The sequence below is a fragment of the Danio rerio genome, chromosome 6, assembly GCF_052040795.2.
Source record: "Danio rerio strain M-AB ecotype USA chromosome 6, GRCz13ab, whole genome shotgun sequence".
NCBI lineage: Eukaryota > Metazoa > Chordata > Actinopteri > Cypriniformes > Danionidae > Danio > Danio rerio.
In genome coordinates, this window is record NC_141026.1 from 50,685,248 (window position 1) to 50,706,309 (window position 21,062).

General features: G+C 38.1%; 1 protein-coding gene across 1 annotated transcript in view; it reads left to right on the forward strand.

Moving 5' to 3' along the window:
* Nucleotides 1-21,062, forward strand: part of tafa3a (TAFA chemokine like family member 3a) — a 200,797-nt gene that overhangs the window by 120,262 nt on the left and 59,473 nt on the right. The window contains exon 2 of the mRNA XM_087258000.1: nucleotides 15,006-15,118. Within this exon, the coding sequence (XP_087114126.1) occupies nucleotides 15,007-15,118 (112 nt within the window). The 5' untranslated portion in view covers nucleotide 15,006. The remainder of the gene's footprint in view (nucleotides 1-15,005; nucleotides 15,119-21,062) is intronic.

The window sequence follows — 21,062 nt, forward strand, 5'->3', positions numbered from 1 at the left end:
GTTTAAAAGCTGTTTGTTGCCAGTGCAAGGAATAAGCACATCAAATTGCAAATAGACCTCTGTGAAGTCAAAGCATAATTTTGCAATATATAAAAGATGCGATTGTAATGCATATATAATGAGCTATATGCACAGCTAGTTTTTCTGGTGAAAGGTTAATGTGACTATTTTCAGTTTCAAAAGGTTTCTTTTGCAGCATTGATGTTGTAATGTAATTAAAATACAATCATTCAAATAGACTTAAGCATTAGAGATTAAACAACGTCGACTAGTTGCTGATGATGTCATCAGTAAAACACAAGATGCAAACATTTTTATGTATAATATATTTAGCAAAATGCCACAATTTGTGATTTATTTGCAGATAATATATACGTACACATGCTTTTTGACAGCTCATTGCATGTTGCAAAAACAATGCAACATTACCAATAACTAGGGCTTCAGCCACAATATTTCTAACCATGCTCTTCTTACCATTGGTTTGCTATGAGGGAATGATGTGCAAAGAGTCGGCAGCTAGCTCTCTGCAAATCTCACAAGGTTTCCCACTGAAGCTAAGCAGGGCTGTGCCTTGTGAGAACCTGTATGGGAGACCACATGGGAAAGCTAGGTTGTTGCCGGAAGTGGTGTTAGTGAGGCCAGCAGGGGGCGCTCAACCTGTGGCCTGTTTGGGTCCTAACTAGGGTTGGGTACCGACACCTGGTGCCATTATGGCACTGGTACCTTGTTAACCGGTATGTATCGGATCAAATCAGCATATGAATTTCGGTGCTGCGACAAGGACATAAGAAGCATCAAAGGTGTGCATAAAAGGCACACATAGGCGTTGTGTCACACCATCACTAAACATTTAATTCTAAACAACTTTGAGGAATACGGACAGGCGATATCAAGCGATTATTGTTGCTTAGGGAACAGTACAGCGCATTCAGCCTGGTTTTCGGTGAGCGAGAGCAACACTTCAGATCAACATGCATGATCACGTTCATCAAATTTGCTTAAACTAAGCATTCTAAAGCATATTTTACAAGCAAGGATTCTGACACAGCAACTCTCTTTACAAAAGTTGTGTGTAAGGGGGAAACATGTAAAACTTAATGACACATTTGAAGGCTCAAAGGCAGAGGAATGTCTCTCTCGAGTGTTCTAGGTGTCACGTGCAATCAGTTCCTCGCATTTGTCAGAAGTTGACGCCCAAATTGACACAGGTAATAAAACGATTAAACTTCAGTCATGTTCATGTTGTAAAAAACACTATCAAAATGTCCACTGTTGATGATATTAGACTTCTGTTTTCAATAGCGATTAATATAGGAAGTCCTCGGCTATGCAGAGACTACTATTAATCAGAAATCTAGTGTACATAGTTTCACATTAGGAAATGCAGTCTACAAACAGTCAGCAAGTATTGAAGAACAGATGTAACACATTGATCCAATGTAGTTTTCAGTCACGCTCAACTAAGTCTTCAACACATGATTTATTTACAACACATTTTTAAACATAATAGTTTAACCAACTCATTTTTAATATCTACTTTTTTATCTTCCCCATGCTGACAGTCAGTGCATAACAGATTACTAGTTATTTTGTAAGACAGTTGTATTCAGACAAAGTCCTTTTGAGTATCTTATAGTCTTTTATGAAGATTAAAGTTTAATTAAGACTTAATCAGTTAACCACGAAAGTTGAAATAATTAGTAAAATTGTTTTGTAACTGATTTGTTGTGTATATATATAAAATATACAGTAAATATTTCTTAAGAAGGCTAATAATACAGACCTTATTTTTATTTAGATTAAAAACTGTTTTTATTCATGAAATGCGACTTATTATGACTCCAGGATAATTATTTTTTTAGAAAACACTGTAAAAAAAACCCAGAAACTTTATTTTAAATGAAAGGAAGGGCAAAATAAATTTTCTGTTAAAGTTTGCAAGTGCAACAATGTGCCTTGATGTGATTGAATGTTAGAAATGTGTTCTCCTACACCAGTATAACGTTACTTGTCAAATGAATTAACAAGGAAGATTATTTTGAGTTTAAGTTATTTAATTATCTTGTTTATAATAAGACTGCAGAGTGATGCATGAAAAAAATGTCTTCAAAATATTTTTTAAGTATTTTGTGATCATATATGTTAAAATGGACGACGTAGTGACACAGAAGTTAGTGCTTTCGCCTCACAGCAAGAAGATCGCTGGGTCGCTGGTTCAAGTCTTGGCTCAGTGGGCGTTTCTGTGTGGAGTTTGCATGTTCTCCCTGTGTTTGCGTGGGTTTTGCTCTGGGTGCTCCGGTTTCCCCCACAAGTCCAAATACATGTGCTACAGGTGAGGCTCGTAGTGTCCGTAGTGTGTGTGTGGATGTTTCCCAGAGATGGGTTGTGGCTGGAAGGGCTTCCGCTGCATAAAAAACGTGCCGGATAAGTTAACAGTCCATTCCGCTGTGGCGACCCCGAATTAATGAAGGGACTAAGCCGACAAGAAAATGAATAAATGAATATGTTAAAATGTGCTCCTAAAAGTATGTGGCCCCCTGCCTGCCCCCCACAGGTTAATAGTAAGCTAATGTAATTTCATAATGCAAATCTTAAATTCATACTAGCCAACAAATGATCAAAGGAAATATATTAATGTAATTCAAATATATAAAATATAAATTGATGTTTACTTTAAGCTTTAATTATATTGTTCTATTAACATTATTTTTTAAAAGATTTTGTCAAATAAAAGATTTTTCTAAGGTCATTCACCATCATTTTGTGGCTAAAAAGTATCGGTTCAGGCATCGTTTTCGCACCAGTATCGTTTTAAAAGTATTGATTTAGCACCGGTATCAAAAAACCCCCAAACGATACCCAACCCTAGTCCTAACGCTAGACGTTGAATCGAGGTCCTGATTCTCTGTGGTCATTAAAATCCCAGGATGTCCATTGAAAAAGAGTAGGGATGTAACCTCAGCATCCTGGCCAAATTTGCCCGTTGGCCTCCTAACCATCCCCATATCATAATTGGCTTCATCACTCTGTCTCCTCTCCACCAATTAGCTGGTGTGTGGTGTGTGTGGTCTGGTGCAATATGGCTGCCATTGTGTAATCCAGGTGGTAACTGCACACTGGTGGTGGATGAGGAGATCCCACATGGTATAAAGCACTTTGAGTGTCTAAATATAAATGTAAGGAATTATTATTAGGCTGGCTTGTGAAGCAAGCCAGACTATTGTTATCCTATTTTTCTTCTGAGACTAAAAATTAAACTCTATCTCCTCCTAGAGCTTTCAAGCTATGACCACCAAACTCACACCAGACCTCCAAACTGGTCTGACTCGGGTTGCTATATCTTTTTGGTCTGATCCGACTTTCGTTTTTCTGAAAAACGTCCCGGGACCCTCGGAAAAATCCCATTGACTTAACATTGCACCAAACTTTGTGACCTCATAACTCTGCATCAGACTGTCCTACAGACTTCTAGCTGGGCTCATTTAACTCAGACCACCTAACTGCCAATAACTGATGAGCTTTTAACTTTCTGGCCACACCCTAGCAACCACTTTTGGGACCCTAGAAACTGTCCCATAGACTTCCACTGCAAAAGACTCTCATTGACTTTAAATTGGGTCAAACTTTGTGAGCTCATAACTCTATCTATCTATCTATCTATCTATCTATCTATCTATCTATCTATCTATCTATCTATCTATCTATCTATCTATCTATCTATCTATCTATCTATCTATCTATCTATCTATCTATCTATCTATCTATCTATCTATCTATCTATCTATCTATCTATCTATCTATCTATCTATCATCAGGCTTTCACAAGCCAGCCTCAAAGTTTGTTCTCAAACTTTAAGAATCTAGTTATTATTATTATTATTATTATTATTATTATTATTATTATTAAAAAGAAAGCCCTAACCCCTACTCTGTATTCAGTTTCAAATGTAAGTACATCAGCAGTCTGATATAAAGGTCTCAGCCACCTTCAGTTCACGCAGACTTTAATGTTCATGTTTAACATTTCTCATGTCTATGTTGATTTGGTATTTATATATGTAAATCAATCTTACATGTTACACAAAGTTGCGAGGACTGCTCACAGAAAATACCTCATCCAATCCAACATTCAGTTTGACCATCGACATGATTAGAAGGTTAAGCACCTCTTATGGTTGAGCGTTTGCGTAAAACGAAACCAATACAACACTCCAGACCCATTTCCAATCCTATTTGCTGAAGATGCCCTTCCTTGTCAAGACCCATCAATGGTGCTCTGGGACAAAAAAAATCCACACCTGAGGCCCTCCTTTCTTCCTCTCTCTTTCCTTCCATCTTTGATTCCCCACTTCACCTAGCAGATGCCTAGATCTTAAGTTGCACTCCTGCGGTTTGCAGATCTGCCAGACGCGAGCGAGTCTCGGTTCCCGGTTCCTTCCAGCCCTGTGGGGAAGAAAAGCGCGCCTACCTGGTTGGCTCAGTAATTTTGTTTCTCTTCGCATCTTCTTTTCATGCGAGCGCACTTACATCCACGCAGCGAGGTCAAGCGCGTCTGGAGAACTCGAGTGTGATTCTGCATCTCCAGGATTAAATGCATTTACCGCCTCCGTTCCAAAGAAGAGGGTGAGATTTGACGGAAAAAGGACCAAAATAAATATGTCAGACATCTTGCCATCTGCACGAGGGCCATACCAATGGGACTAATTAGCCAGCCGTGGTGGGCTGGATTGCTCGTTTTGAAAGTGATTCGCTCTTCTAGGGGAAAACAGGTGGAGGAGTGCTTTTTCTTCTTCTTCTTCTTTTTCTTCTTTCCTTTATCGCATTTGAGTGCTTTGGCAATTGCACTTTTAGTCCTAATGTCTGCTCTTCTTTGAATTTTGCCTTCATTGGTGTCTTTAACGCTGTCAGTCAGCTGCTGTTGTTGGCATCCCTTAAGGTGTGTAGTGTTTTACACGTATTGCAGGGAGATGATGAGTCTGGGGAGAAGCCGCTTAATAACTTGTTGGTTCTTTTCTCCCTCTGGTTTATGTGTTTGTATGCTTTGAAAGTGAGTCATTCTGCCTTAAAGGAGGAGTTGTGGGTCCACAAAGGAAAGATGGGATTTGGGTTATTTGAAGTGTTGTGTTCTGCTTAGTGTTTTATGTGATTCTGAATTTGCATAAAATAATGTGCCATGATGGGTGGCACGGTGGCTTAGTGGTTAGCACTTTCGCCTCACAGCAAGAGGTTTGCTGGTTTGAGTCCCGGCTGGGCCAGTTGGCATTTCTGTGTGGAGTTTGGATGTTCTCCCAATGTTGGCATGGTGTTTCCTCTGGGTGCTTCGGTTTCCCCCACAGTCATGCTGTATAGGTCAGTTGGATGAAGTAAATTTTCCGTAGTGGATGAGTGTGTGTGTGTGTGTGTGAATGTGATAGTGTATAGGTGTTTTCAAGTACTGGGTTGCAGCTGGAAAGGCATCTGCTGTGTTAAAAACATATGCTGGAATGGTTGGTGGTTCATTCTGCTGTGGCCACCCCAATCAGAGACTAAGCTGAAGTAAAACGAATGAATAAATGTGCCATGATTAGCAAAATATAAAGTATAGTATTCAGTGTGTGCTATTTGCAACTGTCTATAAACTATTGCTTTTTTTTTTAATTGATTTTTAAATATTTTTAATAAAGAAAGCTTTCTTCAATAGAATAAAATAGCTATATAAGGAAATTATGTTACATTATTCATTTATTCATTTTCTTTTCAACTTAGTCCTTTTATTAATCTTGGGTCGCCACAGCAGAATGAACCACCAACTTATCCAGCATATGTTTTTTTATGCAGTGGATGCCCTTCCAGTTGCAACCCATCACTGGGAAACATCCATACATACTCAATCACATACCTACACTAAGGACAATTTAGCTTATTCAATTGATCGTTGGTTCGAGCCTTGGCAAGGGTCAGTTGGTATTTCTGTGTGGAGTTTGCATGTTCTCCCCTTGTTGTTTCCTCTGGGTGCTCCGGTTTCCCCCACAAGTCTAAAAACATGCAATACAGGTTAGTTGGGTAAACTAAATTGTCTGTATTTTATGTGTGTGAATGAGTCTATATGGATGTTTCCCAGTGATGGGTTGCAGCTGGAATATGCTGGATAAATTGGCAGTTCATTCTGCTGTGGCAACCCCAGATTAATAAAGGGACTAATAAAACCTAAAAGAAAAAGAATGAATGAATGAATGAATGAATGAATGAATGAATGAATGAATGAATGAATGAATGATTGAATGAATACATTGAGAATGTAAATTAATTTGGTATTTTATTTTTATAGTTATGGTTGATTTGGGAAACTTCGGGAAACTTTGGGAATATATTGTAAAAAATGTTCCAAACAATCGATTTGTGTTGGGACAACATTAAGTAATTAAGGAACATTCGTTTTTACAGATTTAAATGGATTGAACATAAAACAATGTTGTCCTACCCCCCCCAAAAAAATGTTGTTTCAGTTTGTTTTCAAAAAGTAGTTTGAACAAACAGAAAAAAATCATTTTTTTAGTGTACATCATATTGACCCAAAAGAAAAACTGTGGATTTTTGTGACAATTTTTTATATATTCATCAGATATGACTTTTTTAAAATAGTATTTACTATACACAATATACCAACCCAATCTAATTATGTCTCCCATTTTCATTTCTGGAGAGAGCAAAATATGTCCCAGGAGGTACTTTTTTTCAGTTTTTGTTTTCGCGAATCCACCAGTAGCTTTGTATGCATTTTGAGATCCCAAATTTCTTTTGCCTGTTCTTCTAGAGCCTGTTCCACCAGAGGCCGTTGTCGACTGACTGACTGAATGACTGACCGATTGACTGGCCCACCGTTTCGCCATGTCTGGACCCTACCAATACTATTTTCAAAAGCACCGATAAACCCTTACACTCACTTCCCCACTTTCCAACACTTTACAAAGCAATCCAGAAAAAGAAAAGCCTGCGCCTGATTTTTACCACGTTTTCAGATGTTACCACATTCTCACCCTGTTATTTACAGTACTTCTTTTTTGGGTTTTGTTTTTGTCTTACCCGCCTTCTGGAACCGTTCTTCACCAGAACCCCATCATCAAGGTCAACTCTGCTTCAGGTCTCAAGTCCGCCAACATACATAGGAAGCCACTGGTCAAACTATTAACAGCAGAAAAGCCGTCCATACGGAGGTAAGCGGTCAGCTGCTAAGCGAGAAAAGGAACAGTGTCATACCGTTCATTTTAAAAATTAAATGCAGCCACATGTACTTCTTGCTACATAATTTGCAATCTCTGGAAATGTATATGGAGTACATTTTCAGCCTATATGTTGCAACATACTGCAGTCATAATGACCATTGACTGTAAACTCTTCCATTATCAAACCCTAAATTAGCTTATGTGTTTTCAGCATAGAGAATGATTTTTTGGACATCATGAAGGTTTGTTAAAGGCTAAATTGTTTGCTTTTAAACACCTTGGAAATGCAATTGAATTGTTCTGCCCTTAAACCAAACCATTTCTGTTCAGGAAAGCTGTTGCACACCAGGGTTTGTTGAAAAAAAAAAACATTCTGACCTCTTTGGCTCCTATTTACCCGTGTCTGTCTTCAATCAATATGTGCAAGCCCTTTGGGTGCATGCAAGGCGACGTCAGCTATTTACAGTGTGTGTGTTTTCAATACCTCAACTTCAGTGACTTGTCAACGACCTCATAAGCTTGTGAACCCCATCGGCTTTGTGTGGTTATTGCAGACAGGGAGGCTAATTGAGCTTATGGGCGAGAGGGAAAAAAAACACAAGTGAAAGAAAAGGCGTCAGGTTGGTGAATGATGCTTTTGAAGCTCTGATTTTGTATCCAAACACTTGAGATTTGTAATTATGATTTAAAAATCTTATTTAAATGTTTGTTATTTGAGTCATGGGGTTTTTTTTTATTCTGTTTCTTAAGAGTTTGTCACTTGTGTCATGGACATAAATGTTATTTCAGATTGGGTGTTTTTTTGAAGAAAGGTGTATTGCTACTGTTCTATGTGATCAGACTTGACACCAAAGCAACTGCATAGCAACAATGCAGAACACCCTAATAATAATTCCTTACATTTATATTGCGCTTTTCTGGACACTCAATGCTCTTTACACATTTTTGGCGGGAATCTCCTCATCCACCACCAGTGTGGAGCATCCACCTGGATAATGCGATGGCAGCCATATTGCACCAGACCGCACACCACACACCAGCTGATGAGTGATGAAACCAATTATGATATGGTGATGGTTAGGTTACCATGCCGGGTTTAAACCTCTACTCATTTTTGAAGGACATCAAGCTGGAGTCAAGCTATCAGTTTACCGTCCAATCTGAAAGACAGCGCTCACTGAGCAGCATAGAGTCCCCATCAACATACTGGGGAGTTAGGACCCACACAGACCGCAGGATGAGCGCCCACTGCTGGTCTCACTCACACCACTTCCGGCAGCAATCTAGCTTTCTCATGAGGTCCCCCATCCAAGTAGTGACCGTGCGCATCCCTGCTTAGCTTCAGAGGCCAATAGGGCTGGGCGATGTTGACCAATTTGGCATTGGATGATATCCAATGTGAAACATAGTGATAGACGATGGTATCATCGTCATAGGCGGTGGTAAATTAATAACTTATGAATAATTAATTAATTCATAACAAATTAATTATTTGTAGCCTACCGTTTCAACTACCTGAACCTCATAGCCTTTGTTTTACCCATAACCAAATCATAAATAAATAAAGATATGTTACACACAGATTAACACCTGTCAATCACTTTTTCCAGTGGGATCTGTGTCGTTATAATGATGTTGACAAACTTGGTTGGTACAAAAGTTGCACAACCAACAGGAAACAACAGTATCTGAGGTTTTCGCCAAAATGACTAGGTACAAGTGTGAAAGCGAAAGACTGAAGCAGTGTACTGACACTGTGACACGTTACCTGATAGATTTAAAAGACCGAAGAGTTGTTAGATAGAGACAAGATTAATGAAATATTACGTTTAACAACTATAGTGAGCAATGATCCAATGATACATCCTTGATAAACTGTCTGATGTGCACTGCAGTCTGGGGTGACTGCTGGAGCTCAGTGTCAGATGCGCGCATAGCCTACACTGCAGAGCATGACAGTGTGTGTGTGTGTGTGTGTGTGTGTGTGTGTGTGTGTGGTCATGTGATGTGCGTTTTCAGCTGTATAGTAGGGAAGGAGGACTTTTCAGAAATGCTAGATGAAACGCCAGCATGGACGTGGATCGTTTTCGTTCCTAAATGCCATTTTGAAACTAAGACATACTAGTGTAAATGGGGCCTATGTGTGTGTTTTTCGCGAGCAGGTTGCTGCTTAGTTGGTACAAAGCTGCACAAGAATGATTCATTATTTTTGTTTAATTCATTATCGGAGTCTGAATGATCTTTTATTATGAAAAGTCTTTTATTTTGTAAAATGACCATATTCTATCGCTTACATCTTGGTGACTTGAGCGCCCACATGTAACCCACTAGCAGCAAAATGAGTAAGAAACAGACATCTTTGGAAAGTTTCTTTGCTAAGGAGGCCTAGTGAACGACCCATAAACTGCCAAGGAATGGATTCACAACCCATTTGTCAACAAATCAGGTGAATCCAGCATGTCTGTGCAAGATGATCAGCTGATGGAGATCTCTAAGGACGGGTGCCTTTTAGGGGCCGTTCGTATAAGTTTGTTGCTTCCAATGGAGGTGCGCGGCTTACATGCACAAGCGACGTGATGTTCCAATGAATCCCGCAAGTGCACTGCAAGTCACGTGACAAGAATTGAGCGATCAGCTTCAGCTTATATGGAATATACGCATTTTGGTAAGACTAATTTTCTTAGACAAACCCAGAACACACAAACAATGCAGTGCTTTGTAATTTTATCCATAAATAAAACTTGTATCAGAGCTGCAGTAATGTTTTGTCAGCTTGTCATCCTCTGAGAAAACGGTTGATGTTCGCCTAGCTACCTACAACCTATGAAACACCAAACGACCCCCTCCTCCCTGGTCCGCGGTAAAATTGGCAAGCGTTGACAACCACTCCGCTGTGATAAAAAGGTTGAGGACCACTGCCCTAGCTGACCAAAAATGGAAAAAATTTGTAATCAGTCCCCCACAAAAAATGACAGAGTCTCACTTATTCGCCTTAAATGTGGAGGGGGGCCTTACAATATTTTCCAGGGGAAAAGGGGTCTCGGGTAAAAAAAGGTTGGGAACCACTACGCTACACTACTGCTTAGATTATGTTAACATCATATTAGCATAATAAATCTACTACAAGCTGCAAAGCAACACCTTACCAACCACAGATCAGCCACATAACTACTTTTGGCAGCCGCTCAGAGCTCACTACATTGGGTCAGTCAGTATTGCATTGGTAAGCACCACTGCAGGAGCTTCCATTACTATGTATATGTATTTTATATCGATGCAGATCTCATTAACATTTTTAATGTCTTTTTATTTGGCTTGCAAAATGCAACCCAGAGCTTTTTTCCCTAATCAAATAGCACTAATTCAGAAAATGCCTGCCTTAATCAAAACCTCAAATTGGGTTATTCGTATGCTTCTGCTGCGAACTTATAGTGTAGATTAATGAAGGACAGAGAAACCTCCAGAGTCAGACTTACTAGGGAACATATGCAGAAAAGCCCCTCAGTCTCTGCCAAACATGCAGGCTCTCAGCCCTTCATACGAAGCTCGCCTTTGCTGTAATTTGCGGAGAGGTGCTGGCAAAAGACATGAAAAGATGGCTGTGATACTGCTGTTGTCCTCTCTCCGCAAGTAGAACACAAGCTTGGCGGGGCGGCACAATGATTGCTTTTGTGTGTGCTGGTCTCTCCGGACCCCTCAAAGACAGAGAGGGAATTACTGGCCTGCAGCCTCTGATAGTATATCAAGATTACTGTGTTTTCCAGACAAGAGCGGACCACCACCGAAGAGCGAGATTGTGTCACTCGCTAACACATTTGAAGGATGGCTGATATTTGAGGAAATTAATGGCTGTTTGGAATCGTGTATGCCAGCGTACAAAACCATCTCGCATTTTGGGGGATTTATGGGTGGCGTTGTGCATTGGAGCCATTTGTTTGATCGACTGTACTGACTGTATTTCAGAACAAAATGGGATGTTTGATCTGACATTTAAATGGTAAATGGCCTATTTTCTGGGTGTTTGAGGCAATTAGGGGGAAGTTGTAAAATCTTTTGTTTTGGCAAATGGGATGAAATTAGTGTTTTGCATGGTATTATATAATAATAACCCTTATGTACTGTTGGGGATGTTTTCATCCACTCTGGGGTGATTTTGAGTCTTAATTTGGCCATAGCTTTTTCTGTGTTTCAGCTAGCAGAATTATTTTGAGTGACAAATTCTTCTATTGACACATATTTCGAGAATTTTGCATTGAATTTTTTTAAAGAACTTAATGATACACTCGTTGCAAATGTACTACTGTTTTGTTATGTTTGGGATGCAAACATCCACTGAATTAAACTGCTGTAAAAATGAATCAGATAAATGTTATTTTTCAACTTTTTTAAACATAAATCTGTTAATCAACCTCAGTCCTGATCAAAACTACTGAAATATTTAGAAAACTACTGGATTTAAACTCTTCAATTGCCAAATTCATAAATTATGTCACTGATTTGGTGAAAAAAAAACACACACAAAATGGCCTATTTTCAATATAAAAGTAATTGTGGACTGGATTTTTAAAAAAAACCTTTTATCAAAGTATTGAACGTGAAACATTGCCTTTGATGCATTGTTTTTTAATTGATTTTATTTTTTCTCCCTAATTTACTGTTGGTGGCTGTTTTTGCCCCATTGACTTCCACTGAAACTTCCCATTTTTTGCCCCATTGGCTTCCATTATAACCACATTTTTTAATTGCAAAACCATGACACCATATAATCATGCATTTTTGATTGTTGGTGTTTTTTCCAGTTGGGGAGAGGTACAATTTGAAATGTTTACTGTTGATCATCAGTTGTCACCATTTACCCTTTGGATAGGCCTGTGCAAAAAAAGCTTAGTATCCGAACTTTAAATAGCGTATAACAGCAAATTAAAGTGTGAGTGTGACCTTTTTACACTTACCTTGATGCATCTAAGAAAATCTAATTTTGCATCTCAGCTCTTAGAACTACATGGAGTAAACAAAAACAAAGACTGTGTATTTATGCACCATCAAATGTGGTTATAATGGAAGTCAGTGGGACAAATACCGTCACCAACAGTAAATTAGGATGAAAAAATTAAAATCTAACAATGCATCAAAGCCAATTTTGTTACTAATCTTGTCCTAAAATGTCCAAGTTATTAAATCTTATATTGAAACTAAGTAATTTTGTGTTTTTTTTTCACCAAATCAGCGACATCATCTGTGAACTTAGCAATTAAAGAGTTAAAATCTTTTAATTTTTTAAAACATTTAGTAGTTTTGATCAGGACTGAGGTTTATACAAACAAAATTAAAAAAAAATTGATCTGATGCATTTTTACAGCAGTTTACTTCAGTGAATGTTTCAACAAAATGGTAGTCATTTAAAAAAGGTGAACAAGGAATAAACAATAGAAAAGAATGCCTTTTCATGTTACTGTTTCTTGCAATCAGTAAGGCTATTGTTCACAGACAATACCATTATACACATACGTGAGTTCTGAATACAATCATTAGCCAGGTAAAAAATACTGAAAACATCTTGTAGCAACAAAGCTGTCTTATGGACTATTATCCAATTATAATGGGATTTTGCCAATGTTCCAATTAAACATGATCATGTGTAAACACAATACTTTGATCTAGCTATGTAATTGAGCCTATAATCTTAATGTAGTAACCATAATTACATTGAACTATATGGCTATTTGATCTGAATAATTAGGCATGTACTTAAAATGCCTCATTCATATTATTACCGCTGTTAACAAAGTGTACATGTACACAACTCCATGAATTAGTTTCATGATATTGCACTTTTTTCGGTGTTCATCCATTCAGAATCATTAAACTTTCAATACAACTCATTTTACTTTGTGTTATTTAGATTTTACTAGCTATATAAAGATGTATAAAATAGCCAGTAATGGCCAGTAAATGCTGGGTTTGTTAATAACATCAGTAAAAATAACCATACTTTTAGGAAAATATTCTGTCACATCTTACTGAGATTAATTTATTAGAAATAATCACCTAGTTTGTGTAGATGTAAACATAGGCACATGTAAAAAAAAAACTTATTTAGTTGCATTTGAACAGTAAAGCAATTGAAGACACATGAATTTGCTCCCTGTAACACTCTTTCAGACTACAAACCCCATCACACCCTGCATTCACACACCAGTTTCAAGTTCACCCTGATTACTCTGAAAAAGCTGTAGGACAATTGTTAGACTTGCTACTGTATTACAAAGCATTTACTTCGTTTTTGCCTTTCTGTTTTTGACCCTTTGGAATGTTTATTAGTAATGGGAAGCTAGGATCTTTTTTTGAACTGGATCTTTTGAAGAGTTTGTTTCAATGAACTGGTTAAAAAAAAACAACAACAGATCACTGGTTCTTTTTTATGCTATATAAACTCATTCATGATGACGTAATGACAATCCTCCCATGTTAAGACTCAACATATTAAAACATCTAGTCAGTTTGTATGTAGTCATGTCATGTTAAAATATCATCATGCATCAATCATGCATGTGCAGGCTATCAAGCACTGTTTGTATTTGGGGCACCATCTGCTGAATCATGCATGTCCAGTGGTATCAGTTCATTGGCCCTCAAATCTGTGTACTGTTCTAGTAGCTGAAAAACTCAAATTGGTTTATTTTGAGTCTGAAGGGGCATCAAGCATGTTAAAAAGTAAGTAGTTTGTTAATAAGTGGTTGACGGAGAGTTGAATAATTTCAAATGATTCAGTTCGATTTGGTGAACTAGTTCAACCTGTTCACTTAGAAGATCCAGTTAAAAAGATTGATTTGTTCGCAATTCAGCCATCATTGCTGTTTATACTGTATCGTTTTGATTGTTTGCCACCTGTCTAGACCCTTTTGCCTGTCATTGGGATTACGCTTTGGATTTGCCTCTGTTGCTGTGTATTAGAGCTGCACAATTAATCGAAAAAAGATTGCGATCTCGATTCGACTCCCTAGACCACAGTTGTCAAACTCAGTTCCAAAAGGGCCACAGCGCTGCACATTTTAGTTCCAACTATTAATCCAGCATTTCTATGATTCTGCCAATCATATTTTCAAGTTCAGGAGAGAAGCAAAGGCGGCTGCACGAGTCTTTTCATTGTTTTACACACATTGCTCAGCGACATGGACACCTTCAAATGATGTTAAAAGAGCCACATACTGTATTTACAAGGTATAATTCGCCCAAAAATGTCATTTTTGTCTTCATATAATGATGTATTCACGGCCGGAAAAATCACAAGTGACATGAGCTGCTGACTGTGCGTACTATGTTTTGATCCAACCCCTGTATTCACTTCTCTTCCCAACGCAACACTCCCTATATATTATTTTTTTGCATTCACATTTTTAAATTGACACGCAGTTGACATATTTACTGGCTGAAAGCGAGACAAACCTGTCAATCACATCAGACCAACCAATGGAAAACCACAGTTATCCAACCATCCACTTGAACGATATTTAAAATGAAGTTCTCTCCCTCATTTGTTTTGTTTTGTTATTCACAATACGATATGGAAGAAAAGGCTGTCATTCTGTCTTTATAATCAACCTCCATCTTTTTAATCCCCAATATCAAAGTATTATAATATCACCAAATCATGGCAGTTTGATTTCCATGGCATTTGATGCTGTATTTAATATAAACGAGCTGTTTACTGACTCCTAATCCCCATATGTCACTGAATCATATGTTAATGTTCTCGATTTAGTATGAGCATGCATAATATGTATATGTTTGTGTCTGCAGGATGCGGGAGAGGGAGCTGCAGCGTGTGGGCAGGAGATTGCTGCTGTTGGGCATCTGTCTGCTGTCTCTCTGGGGTCAGTTCAGCCTGGCCTCGACACATCGCAGCCATATTGGTGAGTTTTATGCAAACATACACATTAACTTTAATGGGGAGCATTAGAGGAAGCAGACTATGAGCTCATGTGTTGCTCGCTCCACTGCGCATTTAGCCGGGAATGAGCTTGACCTCCAGGTTCTGAAGTTCTGAATGTCTTTTTGTGGAAATATATAGATAGCCGTTGCCTTATGTTGTACTATGGGGTGAACAACCTCATGTGGCTTATTTCGAAACAGCCTGTTTGACCTTGTGCAGGAATAATATTGCAGTTGGGATTAGCTTGGATGAAAACAAGCATAAAGATTGTTTTCTTGTATTGGAGATGCTGTAAGGAATTGTCTGAATATTCCATATGCTGCTTTTTCTCATCTCCGGAGACTTATTGAAGCTCTTCAATAGAACAGAAAAGAAACAAAGTGTTGCTGTAAAAAGTAAAGGTGGATGACTTGTAGATTTTTTTGTCATTGGGTGAATTTATTGAGATATTTTTGTGACTTTTTAGACATTTGTGTTGACAAATCAGAGCTGTTTGTGTAATTTTTGATGTAGCTGCATGATTTGGTGAAAAATCTAATGCTTGTGAATGCATTTTTTACACTTTTAAATGACATTGCTGTGCTTGTTTTGAAGTTCTTGTATTGTTATTACAGTATTAACTTTGTGGTTAGAGCTGTCTCAGAGGAATGATTTCCCTTTTCAAATAGTGGTCATTAATTTAAGCCGATTGATAGTTTCCACATGACGTCACGCCATTAGGGGAATGCTCCCCTGGCGGGCAAAACATTGCTATCTCCCGCTGACCACCAAGTCACAGGCTGAGTGATTCTCTTTTTTTAGCCAAAAAGCCAGATAATTGTTGTGTAATAAGATGTAGCATTACTAACCGATGAGCAGACATGCCTAGGCTGTGCTTCTACATAATTCCCTCATAGAAAGAACAACCAAAAGGTATAAATGAATGGATTTGTGCCTAATGGAAGCATAATTAACTAATAACAAAATATGGTACCTATAACTGTCAGTGCATTTGTATGCTTCTTATAAAATTTCTATTCTGATTTGCAGGTTAAGTGCAATTCAAGACCCCCTATTTTGCATTATAAAAGGTCATATTTTGGTTTTAGGGGTCTTCAGCAACAGGCTGACATGCATGCAAGGTCAAAAAACACCTTCATTTTCTTATAATATGTATTTATTTTAACATGACTATCTCAGCAACTCCCATTTGATTCGTTCAGCGATTCATTTGCTCTCAAATCTCTCCTTCATGTGCTAATCTGCTGTGATTGGTCCGATGACCCAGTCTGTTGTGAGTGGTTGACTGGGTTCAGCATGAGACAGATAGAAATGCCCACCACGGCTATGAAATAGCCAGCAGAATATGTGAGAGACCAATGTAGGAATGCAATAAAGCAATGCAGTTAAACACCAGCATATTACTTTACTTCTTACGCTAACCTCAAGTAATAACGACACACATTCAGTATTAATCCACAAAGTGGATTATGTGAATAGCCCCATACAGATTGTTTGTTATCTTCGCATCATAATCAGTCCCGTGATCCCCTGCTAGTGTCTGAAGGGAAAGGCGCGTTCACGTTTTAGCGGAATTGGTATTTGATATTTGGCGATGTACCGCATCGACATTGATGCGTTCAGCCAAAAGATCCGGACCCAACACGTTTAATTTATTCGATTAATTTATTCAACTCTTTATTCTGACTATTTTGTTAAAGTATTAAATATTTTTAAGAAGTATATATTTTTGAATAAAGTGCACTTTCAGATTTAAAGCTGAGCTGGATGTTTTCATTCACTTTGTTACAGACTGCATGAAAGGTCATTTTCAAAAACCCATAAAAGGGGCTCTTTAAAATATAAATTGCAACGCAATGTATTAATAGCAAAAGTAAACAAATAGATTATTCCTACCCACAAATATTAATCTAAGCAAAATAAATAGATACCAAATATTTAAGACAGACATTAACATGCTATAATTCCATCACCAATGATTAAATCACTGAGGAATATCCACAAGATAGATGTAAACTTGCTGATTCGGAGCTCTGATGGGGATATAAATAACAGAAAAAACGGCTGCGGGTGCAGTTTAAGGATCGCAAATGCCCTCAATAACCCCAATAATTCTGTTTTGCTCTGTTAATATGCAATTCAAATATTCGTAGCTTGAAATAGATGGAACAATGACTGGATTTTGATGTTTTCCTATTGAGATTAGTGTAGTTGCTATGTCTTCCCTTTATATTTTTTTTTGCCCAAAAGGTTTCTGCACAGGTCACGTGACTAAAAACTAGTCTACTCTTTGCATATTTATATATACAAGAAGAAACTGGTTTGCATTTTAGGACTTAAAAGGTGTTATTTCTAACACATTTCTACATTAAAGAGAAATAACAAATTTTTTTTTATATACACTTGAAATAAACTGCTTTAGTGCATGCACAAAATAAACCACAGCTACACTAGAAAAAAATAAGGATTATGAATGAGTCAGAAAAAACTGTGCAGAAACTAACTGGGTATTAAGGCCTATGCACAAAAGCATATTGCAGCAAAGTGAAATATGCATAAATAATTCGCTGGTGTAATAAATGCAATCAACACTGGGGCATCTGTATAACATAGTAATACAAAATTAAGAGCATAAATACGACAGAACAAAGATATAAATGAAATAAAGAGACTTCTGCGGAGTCTAACTGTGTTCAACTACTGAAATTAAATAATCAAATCTAAAAGTAACACTGCATAATCTTCACTGTATAAATTCAATACAATTCATCTTTGTTAAATATAGGAACATTATCATTTTTTACGCCTGAAGGTTAAAATGGTAACACACTAACATACTTTATAAACACATCCAGATGATACACTTTCACAGTTATGTAACCCTCATGGGCACCATTTTACCAGGAGAAACAAACCCCTTTATTTTTTTGTTTATCTTGAAATTTAGTGACTTTCTAAAATGAATATTTATTAAATAATTTTCTATTTTCATAAATGTTGTACACATTTATGGCACAACTGTTGTTCCTCAGATCATTTTTGACCCGACAGCTAAAACCATTTTTACATCACAAAAACTGCTCACATACACTGGCACACACATGCACACCCCAACACACACACTTCCAAACACACACACAATAAGAATCTGATGCTTTATCTTTTATGAATACTTTCTTGATAAAATATTTTTTGTATTTATGAAGCTACATTTAGCATTAGAAAATACACCCTTTACTTTAGTCAAAAATGAGTGTTACCTTCTGATTAACTTGAGGAAATACTCCACACTGATGAGGGAAAACTTAGATTTTCACTGAGTTGTATTTTTTTATTGCAATAACAACAGGTAATTATTTAAACAAATGCTACAGATGAAAGTAATAAAAAGAAAACCAGAGAAATATAACAATTTTAATAAGACAATATTTTATATGACAATGAGAAAGAAAAGGACAATGAGAAAGAAAAAAAAAGTCAATAAAACAAATAAATAATAATATAAAAAAATTACAAAGAGATAGAGGGCACATGAACAAATAATACAGATTAATACAGAATATTAAAAAAAGCACATGTTTTTGCAATGAATAACTGTAAAATTGCAGCAAAGTCCAATGCTGCATTCACACTAGATGAAGCACATGCAAATAAATTGTGCTATTCATGCTTAAATAGATGCGTTTTACTTGCTTTATTCGTGCATCAAATTCACTTCAAAATAGGCGCAAATTCGTGTCATGGGCAGGGCTTCTGTATGCCCGGTAACTCTAGCTTTGTTGCTAAATGGCTAACATGTTTTTATTGAGATAGTAGCTGGGCTTTTTTGTGCTTAAGGAAGGCTGATAAACAGCGTAGATTTGTTTGGCGCCGTGTCTGAGTTTACTAGATGCTTTCAGAGGTGCACCCAGTCCTGTGAGTTCATCAACTCTTCCAGAAATTATACCTGGATGATGGAGGCTTTCATGCTTCAGACTGAGTCGAGCCCAGTTTGATGAACTGTTGTCCGGTGTCGGCAAGAGGATTTCCCCCAGGACACCAACAACAGACGCTATGTTATAATCACTCCCCTAAAAGAGCAAGCTCCTGATTGATTAATGTCTGGCCGGAACGCTAAGTAACAGTGGTTGTATATGCAATTCTATGACAACAAGAGGGTTAAACTTCACCATGAATTCAACAGTATGATTATTGCTACCTGGTCCGCAATGATTGCTATGCCTATGCTATAAACGCCAACCCAATGCTCATTGGAGAGTCCATTGAGACATGAAAAGTGAATTTTCTTTCTAAAAAAAAACACTGACTCAATAAGAAGGCACGGTTAGGTCAATGGAGCCCTGTTTCAGTCCAACAGTGCCGCCAGAGGAGAAGGTGCCAGGTTTGTCACTGACATTTCATTGCAAGAAGAAAGCGACAAAGTGAAGGAGAAGGAGAACCCAGGGCGAAAGGTGGAAGATGTGAATACACGTTGCAATAATGAGACCCCGTCCACAGGGGCCGAGCAGCAAACAGTTGCCAACCAGGAGCGAAAAGAGAAAATGGTGTTCAAGCACGCAGCAAACAGACCCGATTAGCCACATATATCCTGGTCCTCTTTCTCTATACGCCGAAAGCCACAAAGACCCATTGGGGACAAAGCCAAGCAACAGCTCCAATTAATCTCCTGTTATCGAGTCAAAGGCCGACTCTAAATAAAATCATGCAGCTTTTCAGGCACAGCGACAAAGATAGCAACAAGTTTAGGAGGGCCCATCCTTCTCCCGCCGGATGTGTACGTGTGGTAGAAAGGATGATTGATTACAGCATGAGTTGCCCAATCATTCACCCTGCGGTGGGGAGAGACTGGCTTTCCAGCCTGACGCCGGTTCTTCGGCTCCAGGCAAGCACAGAACTAATCACAGAGTAACTCCCAGCGGCACGGGGAGGTCAGGCCAAGGTGTTACCCAGTAAACAAACCTCTTTAGCCCTGCTGTTTAAGAGAAGTGTGGGCCTCCTGCTGCCGTGGAGAGTCAAGCTCTTAGCGAACCCTTAAGAGAGCACAGATCAGCCCAATAATGCCACGGGGACCACAGCAATGCCAGGACTCATTAGTTAGTCATGAGAGGGGGAGAGAGAGAGACTGGGTGAGGGTGGGAGGAAGGAGGGAAGGATATGGCAACAGATGAGAAAAAAGAGGGAGAACAAGGGAAAGGGGAAATGAGAGCAAACCTGACAACTTTTGTAAATAAATAAAAACTAACAGTGTTGTGTTTCGGCAGCACAGTGGTTCAGTGGTTAGCACTGTCACCTCCTAGCAAGAAGGTCACTGGTTTGAGTCCCAGCTGGGCCAATAGGCGTTTCTGTGTGGAGTTTGCATGTTTATTTGAACTGAACTTAAACACTAAAAACTGAACTACACTGTTCCAGTTACTATGACCATTTATGTGAAGCTGCTTTGACACAATCCACATTGTAAAAGCGCGATACAAATAAAGCTGAACTGAATTTAATTGAATTATTTTCGTGTGGGTTTTCTCCGGGTGCTGAAGTGGGTAAACTAATTTGGTCGTAGTGTGTGAGTGACTGTGTGAATGCGAGAGTGTATGGGTAATTCCTAGTACTGGATTGCAGCTGGAAAGGCATCCTTTGCTTTAAACATATGTTGGAATAGTTAGCAGTTCATTCTGCTGTGGCGACCCCTGATAAATAAGGGATCTAAGCCGAAGGAAAGCGAAGGAATGAATATTGTTTCAACTTCAAATTAAAATTGTATTGGTCACATACACAGTCATACACAGTTTGATATGCAGTGAAATGCTTACACAACCACTCATGACTTGTGAAAATAATAACAACAATAAAAATAATAAAGTTAACAATAAGAATCTAAATTAGGGAGAAAGAGGAGTTATGCGATAGAAAATAAAAGTTATTTAAAATAA